The sequence below is a fragment of the Quercus lobata genome, chromosome 10 (assembly GCF_001633185.2).
Source record: "Quercus lobata isolate SW786 chromosome 10, ValleyOak3.0 Primary Assembly, whole genome shotgun sequence".
Lineage (NCBI taxonomy): Eukaryota > Viridiplantae > Streptophyta > Magnoliopsida > Fagales > Fagaceae > Quercus > Quercus lobata.
The window spans coordinates 22,682,980-22,706,345 of NC_044913.1; the positions used below are offsets into that span (position 1 = coordinate 22,682,980).

At 32.2% G+C, this 23,366-nt stretch overlaps 1 protein-coding gene across 2 annotated transcripts; it reads right to left on the minus strand.

The window, feature by feature from the left end:
- Nucleotides 1–644: 644 nt before the first annotated feature.
- On the minus strand, nt 645–13,104 carry LOC115965625. Of its 2 annotated transcripts, XM_031084887.1 has the most exons (14): nt 12,438–13,101; nt 9,890–9,980; nt 9,670–9,754; nt 9,153–9,237; nt 7,898–7,967; nt 6,390–6,459; nt 5,238–5,283; nt 4,829–5,078; nt 4,557–4,762; nt 4,354–4,428; nt 2,876–2,945; nt 2,457–2,537; nt 1,185–1,264; nt 645–1,053 (listed from the first exon to the last, which is right to left on the minus strand). In XM_031084887.1, the coding sequence occupies exons 1-14, from the start codon at nt 12,551–12,553 to the stop codon at nt 975–977; spliced, it is 1,404 nt and encodes a 467-aa protein (XP_030940747.1). In that variant the 5' UTR covers nt 12,554–13,101; the 3' UTR covers nt 645–974. The 2 variants fall into 2 exon arrangements, with proteins under 2 accessions (XP_030940747.1, XP_030940748.1); XM_031084888.1 differs by lacking the exons at nt 645–1,053; nt 1,185–1,264 and having other exon boundaries at nt 4,328–4,428; nt 12,438–13,104.
- Between the last annotated feature and the right edge of the window lie 10,262 nt (nt 13,105–23,366).

Genomic DNA, 23,366 nt, shown 5'->3' on the forward strand with positions numbered 1-23,366 from the left:
AGTCCCAACATCATATCATGCAAAATGTTAATAAACCTTTTATGAATCAAAAGAAAGAGATAATTTAAAATATATAATCGAGATAATTTAAAATATATAATCAAGACGACCGTTAGTGAATACAAATGTTATGTCCCAATATTTTGTATTCGTCTTTATGCTCCACTAATCAAAATTTGCAATGCATTCCTTTTTACCTTAATTGTAAAATAACCAGGGTTTAAAATGGGAAAAAAATAATAATAAGACATCACGTATACAATTAATAGAGAATAAAGTAAAATACAAAAAGTTAGACAAAAAATTTCTATTCACCATTAGTCTGGGAAAATTATTCTATACACCAAATGCTCCCCTCACATGAATGAGAAACCCTTCGATTAGTTAAATTAATATAACCTACAATTTTGTTAAAGGAGGGAGCACTATTCTTTAAATACTAAATAATTACTTATCCCTATGAGCGCTAAATGTAACATTTTTTTTTTCACGACCAATTAAAAGTATAGGGCCCTAATTCACAATTATAAAATATTTTCTCCAAAATGTTGACTACACCGCATATTACTCCTACAATGTCGTGTCCGGATTTTTCACATAAAGAATAAACATTAAATTTATTTTATACACAGAAAAACAGCTCATAATCACAATACTGTCACACAGCATGCCAAGAAATTCCAACATGCTATTCCTGTGATTTCCCATTATAAAAGTACGGTATATTTACAATTTAAAAGGAGGGAAAAATTTTTGAAAAACAACTGCCCAAAGTTGATATAGTTATAGCAACTTCAATTCCTGTATTACCTAACCTTTGTTATGTTAATTTGAACAAGCAACACTCAGCATTGTAGAAGTTCCGATAAAAAGTTGAAACTGTAACATTCTCCCATCATTGTTTTTTAACTCTATGGGCTCCAATTTGTGCACTTGAAAAAAAAAAAAAAAAAAAAAGGCAGGGCAAGTTAAAACTAAACATCATATACAGGTAAGCGCTCCTCAATAATGACACGGCAAATTGGGCATTTTTTACACTTCTCACAGCATGTACTGCAACACATTGGGAAACAATTAGCATCACACCAGAAAAAGAAAGTAACTGATTGAGCTTTGAATGAAGAATGCGTGTTATAAAATCAGGTGCATCAATGTGATTAAAAAAAAAAAAAAAAAAAAGCTACCTGCAAAGGATACGATGCCTACATGGAAGCAGGACCACGCAAATCTCTCTCTCAAAGCAAACCCTACATAAAACTTTTTCCTGACCAGTGCATCAAGACAAGATTAAGGTATTAAGTTGGATTAACCTTTATAATCAAAGTTATTCAGGAATGAACAGAAGATCTAAAAACAAACTAGAATGAGCACAAGCATGGATGCCTGCACAGACGAAAGCACAAACAACATCCTAGTTATCATTTTCCAATTCAGTAGGCAAAAGTTGCATATTTGATGATGCAATCAGTACCTTTCATTTCAGATAAATAATAATACCAATCAACACACCAATATTTGTTACTGGGTTGCATTTGGCAAACAGTGCTTCAGAATAACCGTAATGAATTTGTCGATCAAAAGTCTATCATCAAAAACACCTTAAGCGTATCTCATTTTAACTTCCAATGTGATGAGAATATTAGGGATGATTACATAATACCACTTGATGTTTTACTCCTTGCAAATTCAGTTTCTAATCATGTAGTATTCTTTGGGATAATTTACTCTTAGTTTTAGAAAATGGGGAAAAAATAAAACAAATTGTACAATAAATCTCGAGTGGCAAAAAGGATTTGGATGCCAAGCTGGCATGGATTTCCTACATGAAGCAATATCCATACTAACCAAAAGTTAATATTTGCTAATCATCATCATCATCACTGCTACCACCACTAACACTCTTCCCTACTTGACAGTTCCATTCTCACAACTTTCCCTAGGTTCTGCCTGAAAATCACGATTCTTAGCTCACCACAACCTCCTCGCTTAAATCTTGAGAATCATTGTTTAATAAATTATGGCCGTCCAGAAAAAAGGTAGAGTTGTATTCGCAAAAAACTATAGGAAGAAAAAAGGCTGCAAAAATCGTGGATGTCAATAATGTTCATCAACAAATGTTGACATGCATTTTATCACAGGATTTACAACTGACTACAACTGAAAATCATACATTCCAAATATTGATTTTTTTTTTTTTCTTGCAATCCTGTGTATGTTCAATCTAGGAACCACATACAGATATTTAGCATATCTAAACTTTAACTACTTGTTTACGTCTTTGTCCAAAAAACTACCCAGGAAAGATTAAGTTGTCAAAGAACAGAAAATTTCTAACTAGTAGTCACAAGACAAGGTTTTTTCTTTTTTCTTTTTTCCCCTCATGCATGAAATTAACATAAGTTAACATTACATGTCCATATTGTCATTAAACTAGTAGTCAAGGATGAGAAAATTACATTTTGAAGCCTTTCATACTCCTGTTGGCTGTATTTTGTGATTTCTGTCTGCTCACCCAGAGCTGCTTGCAGTCTCCAAACCTGAGATAAATAACAATAACAACAACAATCAAGCCTAAGTCCCAAAATGTTGGGTTCGGCTAAACCTGAGATAAATGAGAATCATTTTTTTTTTTTTATATAAGTAATAAGTTTTATTGATATCAAAAAGGGACACCCTAGTACACAGGGAGTGTACAGGGGTCAACAATCAAGTACAAAAATTACAAGAATAAGAAAATCAAGGAAAGAGGTGAATGATTGGTTTTGCAAAGCAACCAACCATTTTGAGAATCATAAATACAAAACAAATGAAACAGAAGTTGTCTCAAATGGAATTTTGGAATTTGCCTAAAGTTGATAAAGAGAATTATGATCACCTCCTCAGCAAGATCCTTTTTAGGCATTTTCTTCACAATCTCAGGAGGATAACCGCTAAAAGTGTTATACCTGTGTGGTAAGTAACCAAATGTACAAAGATCAGCAAAATTGCAAAGTGCAAAACCCTTTGATGGATTTCATATGGAAAGCGAAGATATAATGCAGCAACTAAAGCTAAAATGTCACAGGCAGAGGGGGAACCACTGCACTTTCAAGCTGGGTTTTAATGTTCTAGAGATGAACATACACTACCTGAAACAAGGACACTGCATTTTCATATTTGGACATCATTTGGTTGTAACAATCTAAATTAGAAAATATTCTTTGTCTTGTTATCTAATCAAAATTTTAACAATGTCTAATGTACCATACATTACCATTGACTCTAAATTTTGCATGAAATTGTCAAGAACATCAATTAATCAGGGAGCAGATAAAGACCACAATGACATGAGGCATTTTTTTATTGGTAAGTTACACATGCATCCAATGGGTCTTGAACCAACAAACTCATCCTCCACCAGGGAGGAGGTGCCATTTGAGCTAGAGCTCATTGAGATGACTATATCACCCCTAAAGTAATCATTTTGCATTCATAAATATTTATATTGGAGAAATTAATTTACTCAGAACAGAAAATTTAATTTGCAAAACAGACCACAGAACAACTCAAAAGGTACAAGAGATGAAAATATCATTCTTTTATTGGCAAGTTACACAGGCATCCAGTGGGTCTTAAAACCATGACCTCGCTCCACCATACTCTCACAAGGTGTCATTTGAGCTAGAGCTCATCAAGATACTGTATCATCCCCCCCCCCCCCCCTCCTCCCTAAACAAAGAAAGCATTTCGCATTCATAAATCTTCATATCGTTGGAGAAGGTATTAAAAGAGTTAACTAGTTGCTGCAAGAAATTCATATTCTCAAAGTACTACACTAGCATATTTATGGGGAAAATTACACTTTACCCCCTTTTACACTTACCCACTTAAACTATTACCCGTGTAACTCTTGCCCTCCTAAACTATGCGAGTGCACACTTACCCCTTAAACTATTACCCATGTAACACTTTGCACCCCATCCCATGGGTAGTAGTTTAGGCAAGTGTGCATTCTCATAGTTTAGGGGGGTATAGTTTAGGGAGATAAAGTGTACATTCTTATAGTTTAGGGAGGGTAAGTGTAAAAGGGGTATAGTTTAGAGGGGTAAGTGTAAAGTAAAAGGGAGTATAGTTTAGGGGTTAAAGTGTAAAATTCTCCATATTTATGCCAAAAAATAAATTTAATTTCAACGATTGCATCTAAGTTAAAGTTCTTTCTTGCATTTTGCTCTCTAACAGATACAGAGTCATGTTCAAGCAAAGATAAAATTAGTAAAGTGGATATTTTGTTACCCAATCACATATGCAATCAAAGTAAATTTATAACATTTGCATACAGTGCACTTACAATAGTAAAAGTAAAAGAATGCTAACCCTGAAGCTCCCTGGTGGAATAGTCGGGCTTGTTCTTCTCGACTTCCTTCATCAATGGACCACCAACCCAGTAGCCTGGTGTTGAAGATTTTCAGATCAAGAATTAGTCCATAGCACTTGCACTGGTCAATGCTTACATATTGATTCAGTAAATTCAGTGTGACCTATTTAAGCTTTTCTTCGGAGGTGGAAGATGTCATTACCTGGAACCATGGTGCAAGTACGCCAAGCAGTCATGAGCTCTTGCAGAAAATCTAAAATATGATCCTGTGCCAGTTCCACTATGAAGTAACAGTACAATTTTCTCCACCAACCTAGAGGTAGCAAGTAGTACACCAGCGCCTTGAAGTAGGAAAAGAGGTGCGAAAAGAAGTGGCAGTGGTATATCCTTAGCACTAGCAGGTGTTCCCTGAAATCGGAAACCATCATAAGATATTCCAAAAACTAACCATTACCATAACTCAAAAATACATACCTCTAAGCGCATACAAAGAAGGATTTGAAAACCAATTACTGGAATTTTCATGATATGGCCACCAATGTCTTGCAAACCGCACATTCTTTCTTCCTGCAGATCCTCCTCTGGAGAAACTACTAAGCCACTATTCCAGTCAAGATATCTAATAGTTGTAGAAGATGAACTAGCTTCCCTTGTAGGAGAGTTTCTATGAATCACCGGATTAGACCACTTTGTACAAACAAGAAATGCAAAGCATTCCGCAATACTGTTGTTAACAAAAAAAAAAAAAGGTTTGGAATTTATTTGTCATTTAACACCTTGAATATAAACATCAATGTGTCAATATCACAGGGGGCAAGGGCAACACTATTTAAAAAAGTAAAATTTAAAGAATACAAATGGCATTAGAGTAGATTAATCATACCCAAAATTTATAAACAAGTCCCACCAGCCAAGAGCACCTACATCACCTGCAACATCATGTGTACATGAGTACAATGGATCAATTAAATAATATCCAGATTAAGTATCATTATTGAAGGTGAAAGAATGGATTCCTTCATTTTTTTTTCCCGTTTTTGTATAAGTAGAAATTTATTGAAGAAGGAAAATAGGCTGACACACAGATGTTCAGTCCCATTTCAAGGAATACAAATTATATATATATATATATAGAGAGAGAGAGAGAGAGAGAGAGAGAGTGAAAATCAGCAAAAGACATGGAAGGAATGCCACCATGGACCCTCATCCAGTCATACAAGGACAGAAAAATACACTCTATATTAGAAAGGTAGGAAATTCAACTCCATCAAAGACCATCTTGTTTCTTTCATGCCACAAATTCCATGACACAAAGAGGCATAGCTTGCCAAACCTAAGCTACTCTATGGCGATGAAAACGCCCTTGCCAGCGCATTCCAAAAGATCAATCACAGATTTGGGCATCAACTGGGTCATCCCAAACAATGCAAAGACAAATTACCATATATCAGTTGCCAAGGAACAATGGAGTAGCAAGGTTTAGTCAATGAAGTATTATTTTTTAAATGATGTTTTGAAGCTCTGCAAACTTAGTTGTCCCAATTAAGAAGATACTTCTCAGCCTCTCTATGACACAGGTGCAGGACACATATACAATATGGACATGTCAATACAATGAATTTTATAAAGACACCAAACACTCAAGCCTCTATCTTTGAGAAGGCCACATTACTTACTTTTGACTGAGTGGTGTTTAATTCATCAGCCTTACATTTCCTAAAGAAGTCGTATTGCATTTTTCCTAGAAACATTTTCTAGGTAGGGTAGAATATAAAATTTTTTTTACTAGTATCCTATCAATCTAACATTATTAATTTCCATAATAGGAATAGATCTTATCTTCCAAAACATAATTCCAAGCAAGGACAATATAAAGTAGATTGTAATGCCATTAAACTATTGATAAATGATAAGGTAGTAATAATACAATGGATCATGAGACCGTAACATAAAGCTTATGCGAATAAAAGTTTTACTTAATATATGCATTTTATCATAATTAACTTTGATAATTATGGTGAGTAAGAGAAATTACCACACAGTTTTAGGAGGGTAAAGACTGTAGCAGCTGCAAAGAAGACCATGGAGATTGCAACCCAAAAGTGCTACATGCAAAATATCAGCAGATCATTTAGTAATTGTGAAAACATAGAAGTATGTTTTTAAATAAGTGAAAATTATATTTAAAAAGAGAACATACAGGGAGGATGAAAACCAGACTGTTTTCAGAAAGGCTTGACAATTTATATTACAAACCAATGCATTTCAACATGCCCAAGTTTGTGATCATAATACCTGATGTTGAAGTTAACATCCAGACATGTGCTGCTTATAAAGAATATAAAAATAAAGCACAGCAGAGGATACATAAAACAAATAAAAATTATTGACAGATTCATTTCCACCATTTAACTAGCACTTTGAATTAAAAACCAATGAATGTCATTAAATGACCAAGAATTTAGCCAATGCAACAGTTTACTAACAAAATTTGTACCCTAAAAAACAGTAATTTCATAGGAGACATAATTTTGTTATTAGATACAAGAAGCTTACCTATTGGACAAGACAAAAACAAAACAAACAGATATCACATCTTCTTTAGAGTGGTAAGGAAAACAGCAGCAAAGAGTTGACAAGATGGATAAATGACATCATTTTTGCACTCATATTTTATAAGTAATAATGCATCAATTAAGCGCAAAGGGGAGCAACTCCTGTACTCTAGATGTATACAACAGACACACCAACAATAAGTAAAAGCACAAATATCAAGCATCTCATTTTTTTTGCAGACTCATTAGGATTGCCTCAATGCAAATACTTCAAATAAAACAATCGGTCTATCTGTTAAAGTCTTCATAAAATCATTGCTTGTTTTGTCACCCAAAACACGGACCCTACCTTGGACAAACCAAAAAAACATGTTTTTATTCTCAATCATAAACACTTGTATAAAAAAATTACATAGAGACAATTTGGATCAATAAGATTTGTGACATCCTTTTTACTACCAATTTCTCTAGATATCAAAAACTCTTCTCCAATATGTTTCAAAATTTAGAACTGCTTTAAATCAAACCACACCATTGGAATAACTTACTTTCTGTCTCAAGGAGATAGACATGCTTAAACGGTATAATGTAATAATACAAGCTCTAGCTACAGCTATCAGGACAGAGCCTCACCCTAACTGCCTAATACTCAACTCAATTCAGTTCATTCACACCCATTTAATCTGTTAGCAAATCTACCCACCCACCCAACACCAACCCCCCCAAAAAAAAAAAAAATTGCTTGCTTCTCACATCATGTCAAAAAGTTCTCAACATTTAACCTCCTCAGAACATTCTTTGTCATCCTGTTCTTCATTTGAAACATTAACATTCTCTTCAATAAAAGAAATAAAATATTACAGAAAGCATATATTTTATAAAAAAATAAAAAAAAAATAAAAAATGAATTCCATATGACTTCACTTCCATTATTCATTAATAATATATGTCAATCCTTGGACAGTAGAGCAACTAATTTAATACTTACAGGAAGCGTCTCCCATATAGCCTCATCACTCATGCTTTCTTCATCTCCAGGCATCAGAGCCCTGCACATTCTATAAAAGAAATGAATACATGTTAGGTAGAAAGCCTGAAGCATATTTGATCAAAATAAACTCATGATAATAAATCAAAATTTAAGCGTAACATTGTGAGCAACATGATATGTGAGAGGGTGCCAAAGGCCTTTTGGGGAGATGATAATCTCACCTCCCATAAGTATGGGGTAGTGGGTGAGGTCACTAGTTCAAATCCTGTCAGATGTATGAGTTAATTACAAGTGGGAGGGAAAGCAACGTGAAAGAGAAAGCAACAGTCAAAAAGAGGATAATAGGAAGGGATAAAAATGTATTATTCCAGCAATAAGCTGTTAAGGATGAATCCTTGGAATTCAAGAGAGGATAAAAGAAAGAAACCGGGCATGATAGCAGGCAAGTTGAGGTCATTCAACTTCATGCATCAATAACTGAGCAATCTATTTTTATTTTATTATTAGTGATAAGCTTTATTGATAAGAATCAAGTGCACCAAGAACACAGGACGTATACTTAGTTACAACAAAATCAAGCTCGAAAGCTACAATGATAAACAAATATAACAAGTTTGAAAACGAAAAACGAGCTGTTGCTGTCATCCATTCAAACATGGTCCTAAGATTAAGAAACTGCTGTTTCAGATCTAAACTTGCTCGTTCACACCCCTCAAAGCTTTGCTCATTCCTCTCCCTCCAAACACACCAGATCAAGCAATAAGGGATAGCCTTTCCAAACCTCACTGTTCCTATGTGGCTTAAGACAGACTTGCCAACAAGCTAGTAAATCAATAACTCCTCTAGGCATCACCCACTGAACCCCAAAAAGAACAAAAATCATATCCTACAACTCGGAAATCTAATTGAGTTCAACCAAATGAAATAAAGATTTTTTTTTTTGTTTGGTAAATACTCACACATGACGCACCCAAGGGGATTCGAACCCCCACCCTCACCCATATCACCCCACAAGGTGACATTTGGCCCCCTTCCCCACCCCCCAAAAAAAAAAAAAAAAAAAAAAAAAAAGAATTAAAGAGATGAAAACCAAGCAACACTTTTGCATTATTGTATATATCTTATATGATAGAACTTAGAACCAATGAGTTAAGCAAGATTTTTATGACCTTTCTTTCAAGCAGTAATATATAACACTTATAAATATAAAACGAAAAAAAAAAAAAAAAAAAATTCATGAGAAATAAAATACCTGAAATTGTCAATTAGAGTAATTATTTCAAGTGCCAATAATGGAAGAAAGACTATCTTCAAGTTTACAGCTTCAGAACGAAGAACTGCACAAAAAGTATTGCATTAAAAATTGGGACTTGTAATTTTCCTGATTCTTGATTTTCTTGATTCTTGAAATTTTTGTACTTGATTGTTGACCCCTGTACACTCCCTGTGTAATAGGGTGTCCCTTTTTTATATCAATAAAACTTATTACTTATCAAAAATAAAAAATTGAGACTTAAGAACTTAAAGTGCTGCCATTATGACAAAAATTAAAGCCTTCTAACACAATGAATCAATCAAATGGTATAAAGCTTATATGTGGGTAATTGGAAACCCATGATTATGAATTAGCTCAACTGTAGTTAGCAAGTCAAAAACCAAATATATTCCCCAGGCATGAAAAGAAAAATAAACAAAATAACTGGAATGCATGAAAACTAGTTGTTAATTCCCAATGGTTAAAAAGCAATAGCAAGGCATCAGCTGTTTACCATAAACACTCTCAAGATATATACAAAGGAGCAACTCAAATGCAACAAGCAGCGGTGTTGCAACAATGGCATGGCACGGTGCCCACTGTCCAAGAAAGAGAAATTTTAGTGGCACACATTGCAGATCTTGATCATTGATTTCAAATGTTCTAGGTCACAAAGCTAATAGGAATCACTCTAAAAATGATCTCCAGAATTGCAGAGAAACATAGTGACATACATGACGATTATGTGGAACTGATGGAGCAGGTAGTGAGAATCTTCCGCGGGCAACAACTGCATGAAATATCCAAAGCGGGAAAAAAACAAACCTGCACATTGAACTCATTACATTTAGTAATTAAACCAAAATATTTTTTGGGAGAGGGGGGGCAGAGAGTTTTTATAGATATAAGATCTTCTTTCTAAAGAGAAGAGATTCGATTCGGAACTATTATATGTCCATCCAAGGTCCAATATTTCACATACATGGTATTGGACAGAGCAATCTGATCAAATGAATTCAATGAGTTTATACACAAGAGTATCATAAACTCTAGATTGCAAGAATTTCATTTTCTCTTTATCAGATTTTCAAATCCCAATAATGTAACACATCAGTTATCTTCAAACAACATATTGAAAAGAAAAAATTCCATAGACAAGTTTTGGCTTCTTCTTTTTGTCAACCATCTTAAACAACAAAGTTTAGGCTATATTACTACACTGGAATAAATCACAAACTTTCTCTAGACCCAGAATAATCTACAACCTTCTACTCTTCTAATACTTTAACAAACCAGCTAACTTGTGCCACAGCAGATGTAAACCTTCCTCACCCCTATTTCCAGTCTTCAATGTTGTCAGGCTATCATCAGAAAAATAAGATTTGGAACCCTCAACCACAGCTCTGAAAGTTAAAGAACAGGACATTGAGGAATATCCAAAAGGCATTTAGGGAATCAGTCTAATTCTATCTCTGTTTGTTCCATTAGAAGAAAGGAAGGATCCCAAAAAATCAATCCTTCTTTTACTAGTTGAATCTCTCTTTGATTGATCAAATGTATATTATTCTGAATCCTCATTACTAATGGAGTTGAAATGATCTCTGGATTGATCAGATCCTTTCAATAGGATAGATTGATAGAATACTTGGACCACAGGCTTCATCCATATCAAGATCAAAGAAAGACAAACTTGCACCATCCTAGAGGATCTCCCTAGCACTCTGCTTTCAAACCAACAGCAGGGCCCAACCAGTCAGCTCAAACTCATAGACAATTTTGCGAGCAGCATCCATCTAGAAAAATTTCTTCCCTACTATGCTTGCCATTGTTTCTTATGATTTTGGATGAGTTTCAGGTTTCTCATATAATAGAACATTCTATACATGACACTGAGCTAGTCTCCCACCACAATAGGCAAACTTGTAAGAACAACTGATGAAAAAAGCTCACATTTTAATTGTACAAGGAGAAGCACAATAAAATCATGCTCCAATACTCTTGAAGATGATCAGCCATAAGTGTGGGTATTGCTCCTTGAACTGCATTTGTGAACATGTCCTTTCAATATGAAGAAATGAAACCTATCCAACAAGTCACAAACCGAATTTTTCTGCATATCTAACCCAGTGATAGATCCATTCAAGAGCTCCCTGAACAGAATAAACTATTCAAAATCACTCATGTTCCACATTTATTTAATACCATCCTTCTTTACATGAGCACTTCTATCAATTTAAATTCACCACCAAAACATCAAACAAGAAAATAACAGAGGCTATGCCCTTGAGCTCTAGTTCTAATACACCACTGTATGACCATTAGGCACACAATCCAATGCAAATACACCTTCATTTTAAGGCCAATGAGAAGGTTTTTTTTACCCACCGCAAAATGAGAGTGTAAATTCCTACAACGTCAATATGAATTTAAGCTTTACTCTCATCTTTCCATCGAGAGACTTCTCTAGACATGTTAATAATTCACAATACTTTCAAGATTGTCTCCTATAAATTTACAATGTCCGGATGATTTCTTTAAATTTATCAATTACACATGCACCCATTTCTTTTCTTTTTTTCAGCTTTGGTATAAAATTTTAACGCTACTTTTTGTGACAATTATCATTTCTGAATTTTACATGCATTATCCAAATCCATTATTCTGTTCAATTCCTTTGAACATAATTACATTGCACTGCTTGCATAAAAACGATGCAGTCATTTTGCAAAAAAAAAAAAAAAAAAAAAAATCACAATTTCACAGTATATCTAATCACGAAAAACATCTTGCAATTTGGCTGCCATCTTTTTCATCATTAAAAAAAACAAACAAAAATCTGCAAAATTCTCAAAACAACATATAGATTAATGAATTTGTTGGTCCCATAATTAATATCCTTCATTCAGTTCTAAAAGAGAGTGGGGCATAACTTCGTGGGGTCAAAACTAAATTTACGAAACACCAAAGAACCATTTTTTACAAGGTAAATTACCATTCAGTGAAAAACACAAAAACAAAAAAAAACAAACAAAGAAACCCCATGAATTTTTTCACCGATTAAATACCCCAAAACACAAATTGAAGCAAAACCCATAATTTTTTTACACTTTTCAACGCCACAAACATTGTGAAAACAATCAAAATCCCAAAAAACCAATCCAACCCAACAAAAATCAAACACCCACAAAAACAACAACAACAACAACAACAACAAAATTGAAAATTGAAAAAAAAAAAAAAAAAAAAAAAAAAAAAAAAAAAGAAAAAGAAAGGAAAACTGACCACCAGGAGTAGGAGACGACATGATCGAGCTTGAGAACCAGCAATAGCGTGAAGCAAAGGAGAAGGGTGTGAGCAGCTACACCCTGTACAGACTTCAATACTCTCCTCCAGCTCATTCTTTTTTTAACCAAACCAAGCCACCAAAAAAAAACACAAAAAAAAAAAAAAAAGAGAGAGAGATACAGAAACAGAGCAAGAATTTTCAAAAAACAGAGAGATTTATCATATGAACATGCAAAATACTACATGGGTTTTTTTTCATTTTTGTGTGTTGGGTTGTAATTCTCAAAAGGAAAAGGGAAGATTAAGAAGAAGGTTTACAGTTTTTTTCCAATGGGCGCGAGAAAAGAAGAGAAGGGAAAGGTAAGGTATACACGCATTAGAATAATGGCAAAATAGCACTAGCGACAACATATAAAAAACAATAATATATATTTTCTATTTGATCTTATGAATATAAAACAAAACGCATAACTGCCTCTCTCTCTTTCTCTCTATAGTACTAGTAAATTCTTTCTCTTTCACACTCTCTTTCTCTTTCTAACTTTGCTTTCACGGCAAAGTAAAGGAGAGGAACAGGGTGTTTGTGTTTGGAGGTGGTTTTGGGGTTTGAAGTTTGAACCCAAAAGAGAAAAAAAAAATGGGGAAATCCCCGAAGTAGGGTGGTGAGTCTGTCTCCTTTGATTTGGGCGCTCCTTCCGGGATTTATTTTTTTACTAGTTCAAAAAAGGATAGTTTTAAGTTTTGTTGGGATTTTTTTTTTTTTTTTTGAAATAATTATTTTGTTTTATATATATATATATATATATATTATAAAATTATTAAAAATAACATTGCGGAAACTTTTAGACTAAAATGTAAAACTTAACTTTTATGTTTAACTAGAATTTATTTCAGTCATCTAACTTTGCTTTCATTCATTAAAACCTTTTCATCAAACCGGCCTCATCGATTGAAGTTCTCTAAAAAAAACTTTTGTTATATGTTGCAATTCATTATCTAATTTTTTTTCCAAATTTTTTAAATTAAAAAAATTCAATTAATGGTTGAAAAATATTTTCTATAATTAAAAAAAAAAATTAGCAAATGTTGACGAAGATGCTAAGTTAAATAAACTTAAAACTTAAAGAACTAAAAAGAACGAAAACAAAGTTGGAGGACTGAAATTAATTTTGGAAAAACTTAAAAGATGAGTTCTACATTTTAGCCAAAAAATTATTTTGAATAATTGTCTCTCTTTGAATATTGTGTTTTGAAAACATTTTTTTAAGCATTGAAAATTTAGATTTTACACTGGAATCATTTTTTTTTAAACACAATTTTAGTGTAAAATGTATTTACACTGAAGTTGTGTCTTCAAAACACGATTTTTAGTACAAAATACTACTAGTATATAACATTACGATTTCAAGACAAAAATTGAAATTTCAATGCATATAATCGTGTTTTCAAAACAGATTTTCAAAGGAAAGCTACTCTCCCAAATAATTTTACCACAATACTATTTTTAATAATTAATAATAAAATAATAATATTTTCCCAACAAACCTTAGTTTTGCTCCTTTCCTTTTTTTGTCTTAAAAATCATAGGAATTGAATTTATGATATTTATTTTAGGATGATTGTTTTTTATCATCATATTAAGATAGTAATAAGATTATGATATAGATGGGGTATTGAATGTCCTTCAGTTGATGATAAAATATTTTATTAGTTGAGCTAAACTATAACTCACCATTTCCCTCATCTTGTCAGGGTTGGATGAGGTGTGTTGTATATGTTGTGAGAAAGGAAACTTTTAAAACTATATGCAAATGTGACACTAATATAATATATTTTTTGTGCAAATTAGTGTTTAATATAAATGGGTTCAAGTCAAACGGGTCAGCTTGCTTTGATGCAATTGATAAATAGGTCAATCTCATGTTAACCTACTTAACACATAATCAACTTGAAATTGGAATAGTTCATTATTAGTGTCAAAATGGGTTAATATGTTTTGTCACAAACTCATTTAACCCATATAAATAAACCTCTTCGCTATCCAACATAAATTTGAAATTTAAATGACCAATTGAGTAATGAAAAGAAAATTAATGATTATATTGGAATTTCCTTCTATAAAAACCTAAAGTCCCTAACTTTTTTTATAAACCAAAACAAATAATAATAAAAACTCTCATTTCATTTTATTTTATTTTTCTTAGATTGTGAATTTTTAAATTTATTATATCATCTCCAATTAAAATTTATCCATTTTCATGATTTGAATAAAACATTACAAATCTAAAGGTTTATTTAATGCAACATAGTTTAAAATTTATATAACATAGCACCATATGATTTGTTTTGTATTGCTATAGGAAGTATAGCTTTAGCTGTAGAGTTTTAGCTGTAGAGCTTTTGCAATAAAGTATTTTTACTTAAAACAAATTTTAGCATTTAACATGTTTAACAAACTACAATGATAAAGTGTTTTGAAGTTATTACTTGTAACACCTTCTTTTGGTTTAGTGATAATATTTTTTAGAAAATTAGTAATTTTTCAAAAATTATTTTTGGTAAATTGCAAATTACACTTCTAAAGTTTGAGGGTGTTTGAATTTTATATCCTAAAGTTTCAAAATTCGGATTTTACCCACTAAAGTTTGGGGTGTTTGGGTTTTACACCCTGACATTTCAAAATTTAGATTTTACCTCCTAAATTTTAGGGATTTGGATTTTACTCCCTAAAGTTTGAAAATATTTGAATTTTACCCCTTAAAGTTTTAGAATTTGGTGGTGTAAAATCCAAACACTTTCAAATTTTAGGGAATAAAGTCCAAATTCTGAAATGTTATGGTGTAAAATTCAAACACCCTAAACTTCAAGGTGTAAAATTCAAACACCCTAAACTTTAGGGGGTAAAATCCAAATTCTGAAATTTCAGAGTGTGAAATCCAAACACCTTCAAACTTTAGAAGTGTAATTTGAAATTTATCCAATTATTTTTATAAAAATATCTTATTTTTCTATGTTTGGTAGCAGCCTTAAATGAGTTGAAAATAATCTCCTAACTTTCCTTATTTAGCTTGATGTTAGATAAAATTGTTTTTCAAAAAAATTGAGTGGAAAATAATTTCTAAAAATAAGCCATGTTTTTCTATTGACTAAAGATAGTTTTCCTTTTACTCATTTTCTCTAAAACTACCAAAAAGGAAAAAACTAAAAAACACAGAAAACTATATTTACAGAAGATTTTCTATCAAAACAAACAAAGTGCCCACCGATATAATGCATGAAAAAGTCCAATAAATATGATTTTATTTAAAGAAATTATTATTCTCTCTCTCTCTCATATTTTGTACATAAATATGAAATTTGATCGTTATGATAATTGTAGGGACACAATTTCTAACGACCCAAGGATGGGCTCGTATATAAAGGGGTCCAAACAATACGATTTGTAGAGAGTGGGCTTAGAAAGGCTTGACCTTGGTCGTCGGGCAGCGATTTAGTCATGGTTTTTCATGGGAGCCCATACGAAGGTGAGTTTGGCCTGAATGACTGAGCCTTACACGGGTGTGGCGTGAAGATCTATCTCCTCGGAATTAGTCCGAGGAGAGTCTCGTCCTAGCCACCCTTCTTTTTATGAGTTCGTTCTTCTCCCTTTTTCTCTCCCTTCTGGGCCTCCCTCTGTTAATGCAGCAAGCTTCCCTTTTATACTAGTATTTCCTTCCCGTTCTTCACCTACGTGTCCGTTTCTCCTTGTTCTGGGTGGTTACTTGTCTTGTCAATCCTCACGTCAGAGTGGTTGGGGATAGCTGGATAGCAGGATATGAGTATGGGTTTGTCAGGCGCTGGGCTCCACATTAAGGTGCTGGCAGCCTTCTCCCTTGTGCTGTTCCTGTGCTGAATCTGTCCTTTTCTTCCAGCGTTTCTGTGGGATATTGGACGTAAAGTCGTCCTCGGCCACATTCTTGGGCCTTCGAGGAGTTTCCATTCCGCGTCCTTAACAGTAGGGCTCCTCGGCTTGGGCTTTGGGCCCTTAATACAAAGTGGGCTGGGACCTCAGATCTCGGGCCCCACAATAATTATTAGAGACTTATTTTGATTGTGTTTCTATAATAAATTTGATAATTATGCTAATCATTAAAATATATTTATTATGATAGTGTATTTATATGAAACTATTAAATATATAATTATGGTAATTATTAATAGGTACTTTTTTTATATAGGTCATTTAAATAAGATAATTAAACTCATTAAAAATATATATTGGAATATTGACAAGGGGCAGCGCTACTTATAGTTTAGGAGGTTCAAATGAATATATATATATAAATATATATATATATATATATATATATATATATATATCACTAGTTTATTTAATGCTTAAAAATATTTTTGCGCACCCTAATCACAAACCAGTCCAAAACCAAACTACAACACAAATCAGCCTATTCTAAAACCAAACAACAACACAAATCACAGATTACTTACTTTGTTTGTGTATGATATAATCTTTGATCTCATTCTCATGAATCTCATCTCATATTTATTCTTTATCTGACTTTCTTAGTTTATCTGAATCTAAAAGTAAAGAGTAAGTGTTTGTAAGTTGTGAGTGTTTGTGTCTTTATTATAAATTTATATTATATGTGTGCAGGTGTCTGTTTAGCACAAATTATGTGCATTTTTTTTGTTATAATGTTATTTGTGTGAATGTGTGTGTGTATAGTATAAATATAATACAACTTTATATAATTTAATAATTAAGAAATATAGAGGAATTGTTACATATGTGTATATTGTTATCATATTATTATAGCTTTTTGTTATAAAGTTGGTAATTCAAGAAAAAAAAGAAGGTAAAATTAGTGATTGTTTAAGCATTTGATTGGTTAAATAAATATTTAATTTATTATTTATGTGTAAATGAATGTGGCTGCGTGGGTAAATAATTAAGAAAATGATAAATAGATAATGAAAACTATGTAAAAATAAAAATGTTATACAAATTTTTAAAAATAAAATGGTCACACCTACTTACATTGACAATAACTAATGACAAGTTGACAATTGATAATGAACTATCATGTAACGATTTCAAAATAATAAAATTCGTAAAGAAAATTGTAAAACTTCATATATTTGCGTCTGTTTTGTTTTGTTTTTGTTGATAACTCAATAACAGAGTATTTTGTTTATGAGAATATTCCATGGTGCAAAGTCTAATATACCCTCAACTAAATAATAATAAAAAAATAACTGAAAACCGAAAATAACCCAGTCTAGAATTTGAGTAAACTTAACCCAAGGTTAACATAATCCGAGTAAACTAATCTAGTATAAAACAACACTTGTTTAAACTTTAAACTAGCTGCCATAAAAATTATCGTGTTAGTTCACGTGGGTTTAATTTACCCGGATTGTGTTAGCCTAGGTTAGGTTAAGTTTACTTGGATTTGAGACTGGGTTATTTTTTGCATTTTTGCATTTAGTTGGGTGTATTTTGGACTTTGCCCGATGGAATATTCCCAAAAATAAAATATTATGTTAAATTTAAGTGAGGGATAACAAAATTGGGGGGTATTTGCTCAGTTTTAAAATATAGAAGAGGAGATTGATTGGTTTCAAAGATAGAAAGGAAGGTACGAACTACTCCAAACATAAAAGGATGAATGTACTTTTTTCTTGACAAAAAATATTATAAAGTAAATTAAAAGTCAAATATCTTCAATTAAAAAAAGAATAAAATATTTGAATGAAATAAAATATTGCCGTGGTTGTGTCAAGTGGCTTCACCAAATTGTAGAATTTTTTTTTAGATTTTTAGATTTTAAGAATATATATATATATATATAATTTTTCTTCTACTATAATTTATAAGTTGATAAAAATCTTAATTTGATTACAATCCAAATTCTTCATCTAATCCTTATTTTTTACGTGTAGTGTTGAAATAAAATTAGATTAACATTATTATTTTTATTTGTTTGGATATATTTCTTAAATTAAGGGATAGTATTTAACATACAAAAATTTAATTCAGATAAAATTTTATCATCTAAATTTTTAGAATTTTAATTCTACTCTAACTAAAAGTCTATTTTAAATTTTTTCTAAATTTAAATCTCATCCCACGATTTCATTGTTTTTTTATTTTCCTCAAGTTGCAACCTACATAAATCTCATCCCACATTTTCATTGTTTTTATTTTCCTCAAGTTGCAACCTATATTTTATATATTAATTATTATTATTAAATAAATAATATTTTTTCAGAATATCAAGCTACAAAACTCGATTAAGGGATAAGATTTAACAAAAATTATAATCCTACCATATGTAATCCATATCACAAAATTATAATCATAAACATCAGCCCACTCACACCACGAATACAGTACAAGAGTATCTGTGCATAAGAGGAATTGTGGATAGACTTACAATTCTTTAAAAACATTAGGCATGAAGAGTTGGAGGCCTTCTTTCAATCAAACTTCTATATTATGTATCTAACACCTATATAATATAGGTTTCACCTTGAATGAAATAATAAAACTTCAATCACGATGCTAGGTGAGTAATGAAAGCTTCAACGATGCTAATGGATGTGTGAATTTTATTTTCTTTTCAAGTTAGCCTTTTTTTTTTTTTTTTTAACTGGTTTTTATTTTATAATGAGACATATTTTTATATAAATTTTTTTATATAAACTTATTGCCAAAGTCCTAACTCTTAATAACATGCTTGCAGTTACGAGTGATTCAATTTTTGGCCATGATCTCCAAATTTCAAGTAACATACTACAAATATTGCAACCCTTCTCTATTTTTTTTTAATATAATTGGTGTTATTTCTATATAGACATGGAAGTGGGACACTACGGTGCTTTGGGTTAGAATATTTGGTGCATTTATCAATGGTTTTGCCTAAAGGGTTTGGATGCTTATTGTTCGTAGTTTGCTTCTTCATTTTGGTATTGAATGTGCCAATCAAGTAAATTAACCTTGATCTCTATCTTTAATTTTCATTGTACAAAAATCACTTTGTTTTAGTTTCTAATATTTAGATTTGCATGTCTTAGTGCATTGTCATTTCTTTTTAGAAAATTAGAAAATTTAGGTAGATTTATGCTAAACATAAAGGTATGGTGTTTCATAATAACTTCTAATAGAATTAAAATTCTAATCAATAACAACCGGAATTATTTATGATTCCCCCCTCTTTTTTATCCACGTGTCATGTTGATTAGGTTTTGTACATATAATAATTTCATGTAGTTTGAAATACTCTCTATGGCTTAACTTTCAAATTTGTTTATAGGAAGTTATTGGTATTTTGAGATCTTCATTCTTCTTCTTTTTTGGGTATTTTAGTTTATTTCATGCAATTCATACTTTGCAAATTAAGCCACACGAGAGTAATATATATTACATATGATTTAGTTCCAAATCTTTTTTTATTCATTTTGCTCATCATTTATTTTATTAATACTTATAAATATTTAATTTTGCAAAAAGATTCGTAAAGGGTTCTATGAAGCCAAACATGCGGAGCATAAAGCCAAACATGTTGAGTCATGAAGTTTCTAAAAGAAAAAAGTTTTGAAATCATAAATGGTGTTTGTATAAATTGACTCAATTATATTTATAAATTAATGTGGTTTTATTCGTATGGTTCATTAATTATAATTTATTTACATATAATTTTTTAATTAAGTTGTGCATTGCACAAGCATAATACTAGTTTAATCATAAATTATAAACAAACAAAAAAAAAAAATTCCGAACCTAGGAAAGGAAACCCATGATGACAAGAAAGAGGATCAAGACGTTTCTGTCCTTTGGGCAAATAAAAGGAATTTTTTTTTTTTACCAATTTGGTCATTTTGGAATTGATGTGTCCTTTTGTTATAGTTAGGCTGTTAATTCTATTTATTTCCGAAGATAGCCAGGTGAAGTTTTTTTTTTTTTTTTTTTTGCAATGACTAGTAACTAGTAAGTAAGAGTACTCACAGCAGTGATTCTATATAGGTATAATGCTAAAATTTAGCTCCACAAACACAAAAAAGTTGCTGTAGCAGTGGAGCTAAATCTAAAAATTTTAGCTCCACTGCTACAGTGCACATCTATAAATAGATGTGCACTGTTCATCAAAGCAAAAAAAAAAAATATTATTTTATTCTTTCCCATCTGTTAAAAAATTACTTAATTCTCTCTCACTCCGTGCTTTTCTCTCTCTCTCTCAGTCACTGAACTCTCATCCTCTCCCAAAACTCTCTCAATCTCTCAAGCTCTCATCTTCTCATAGTTACTCTCCTCTCACCGTCCCAAGCCACCGATCGCCGATCGCCTCACTGTCCCAAGCCGCCGATCGCCTCACCGTCCCAAGCCACCAATCGCCGATCGCCTCATCGTCCTAAGCCGCCGATCGCCTCACCGTCCCAAGCCGCCAATCGCCTCACCGTCCCAAGCCACCGATCGCCGATTGCCTCACCGTCCCAAGCTACCGATTGCTTCACTGTCACTCTTCTCTCTGCCGACCCAGCTCACCGACCCACCCCTTCTACCGACCCAACTCGCCGACATTGTGCTTGTTTGTGATTGATGATTGTTGATTTTGTTTGTGATTGTTGATTTTGTTTGGTCTGGGTTGAGGAAAAAAAAATTGGAGATTTGGGTTTTTTTTTTTTTTTTTTTTTTTTTCCTGCTGTGGACTGGTGGTGGTGGTGGTGGTGGTGGTGGTGTTGGTGGTGGTTGTGGCGGTGTTGGTGGTGGTTGATTTTGTTACTGTGAATATTTTTTTTTTTATTGGGATATATTATTTTATTGTAGTGGTTATATTATTTTATTGTGATGTTTATATTATTTTATTGTGTTGAAAACTAAAATAGATTTACTGCTGCAGCATGTGTGTAGGTAAAATAGATAAAGTAACTTTTGATAGAGCTAAATTACTAAATTTTTAGCTCCATTACTGTGGATGCTCTAACGAGGATAATTCCACTCACAAGACAACCACTTCTTGGATAAGGAAAGTTCGGTAACAGTCCTTAAAATGAAGTTGTTCAGCAATGTCCAATGATGTTGCCCCACGTATAACTTGTCTTTTCTCATTCTTCCTTTTGTTATAATTCACTGACTCGCAATGGGTGGCCCCCTTGTGGGATTAGAATAACAGGCTGTCTGATGATAAGCATTGTATACAGGGGTGCAAAGTAACGGCAAACTTAGTCTTGTGCAAAGTGTAACAATTATTATATTTTATAGTGTAAAATGTTGATTCGAAAAATTTAGGGTTTAAAGTATAATCTAGGGTATAGCTTGTGATGGTAAAATATAATTTTTCCCTAATGTATTACATAAAGTTTCTAAATTAACGTATTATTGTCATTAGAGGTGTTTGCGGTGTAGTGCGGTACGGTTTTTGACTATTTTTAGCACTGTATTTTGCGGTGTGATTTAGTCAAAACCATAATTGTACCGCACCTCATTTTTGTGGTCACATATGTGGTACAGTGTGGTACGGTACAGTTAAAAGTTTAGCCAAAACTATAACCGAACTACACCTCATTTTTGCGGTTGCATATGCGGTGCAGTGTACAAGATACAATTTGATCGGTTTGAAACCAGTATATTTTTCAAATTTTGGGTTTTTCCTGCCCAGCCCAAAACTGATTTTTCCTTTTATCTTGGGCCAAGTTTTAAATTATTGAGCTAGTTTTTCTTTATTTTTGGTTGGTTTTCTTAATCAACACTTGCTAGGATTATTAAACATTTTTTTTTTGGAAAACTAGGGTTACTAAACTATTAATAATATATTTAATATTAAAAAAATAAATATATTAATATATAAAAAGAGTGCGGTGCGGTACGATTTGTGTGGTTTTCTTATTATAAAATCACAAACTACACTGCACCATGCGGTGCGATGCATTGTTATATGCGATACAATTATACCATTTTAGTGTGCAATTTTAGTGTAGTTCTTGCAGTTTGATGAACACCCTTAATTATCATCCATCACCAAAAATAATTTAAAATTTTATAAGCATCTTGTAATAAAATATATGCTAACTTTAGGAGTGTCGGTGGAATATAGATGGACAGAGTATGAGACAAAAGAGAAGCATGTCAAATGGTTTGAACCTTAAAACATCCAAGAGATGGACAGTTGGACCTTTTCTAGTCAAGCTGGCAGTTCATGCAGTTGAAACACGTGTTACAGAAAAGTACTCTTGGAATAAAACCCAGAAATATAAAATAAAGTAAATCTAGTATTATTTTGTTTGAGAACTTTAAAAAAATTTAAAAATAATAATCTAGTATTATAATCAATAATGTACCATTATCCTGTTTGCTTTTTCTTTGACATAGATATCCATATCTACCGAGCAAAATGTTTCATCGCTATTGGATTCTGCTTTCGTACCTCAATTTACATCTACCAGACAATTCAATATCTAAAATAGCGCTTTTGACAGGGACCTCCTTTACTCAATAATAAATATTAAAATTAATCCATTTAAAGAAGAGGAACTATTTTGATACATTGGGGCAAAAGTTAAAAGAACTAAGTGTCTGTTTAATATCGCTAAAAACTGAAAATAATGTAGTAAAATAATTTTTAAATAAGTAAATAGTACCATAAAACTCATTTTTAATGAAAAAATTACTGAATAAAATATTTACGGATCCCATAACAATGCACGGAACCCACTGAAAAAGCATAATCTGCTCTTTTCAAGAAAAAAAAAAAAGAAAAAAAGAAAAAGAGCATGAAACGCTGGATATGAAACGCAAACTCAATATCCAAATGGGTACTAAATGTGCAATTAAACCTTCAAATGAGCTTGGAAAAGCAAAAATTGCAAACTATTCAAGTAGCAATGCTCCCTCTAACTCAATAGTAGGTCTTGTTAATTTCCATTCATGTG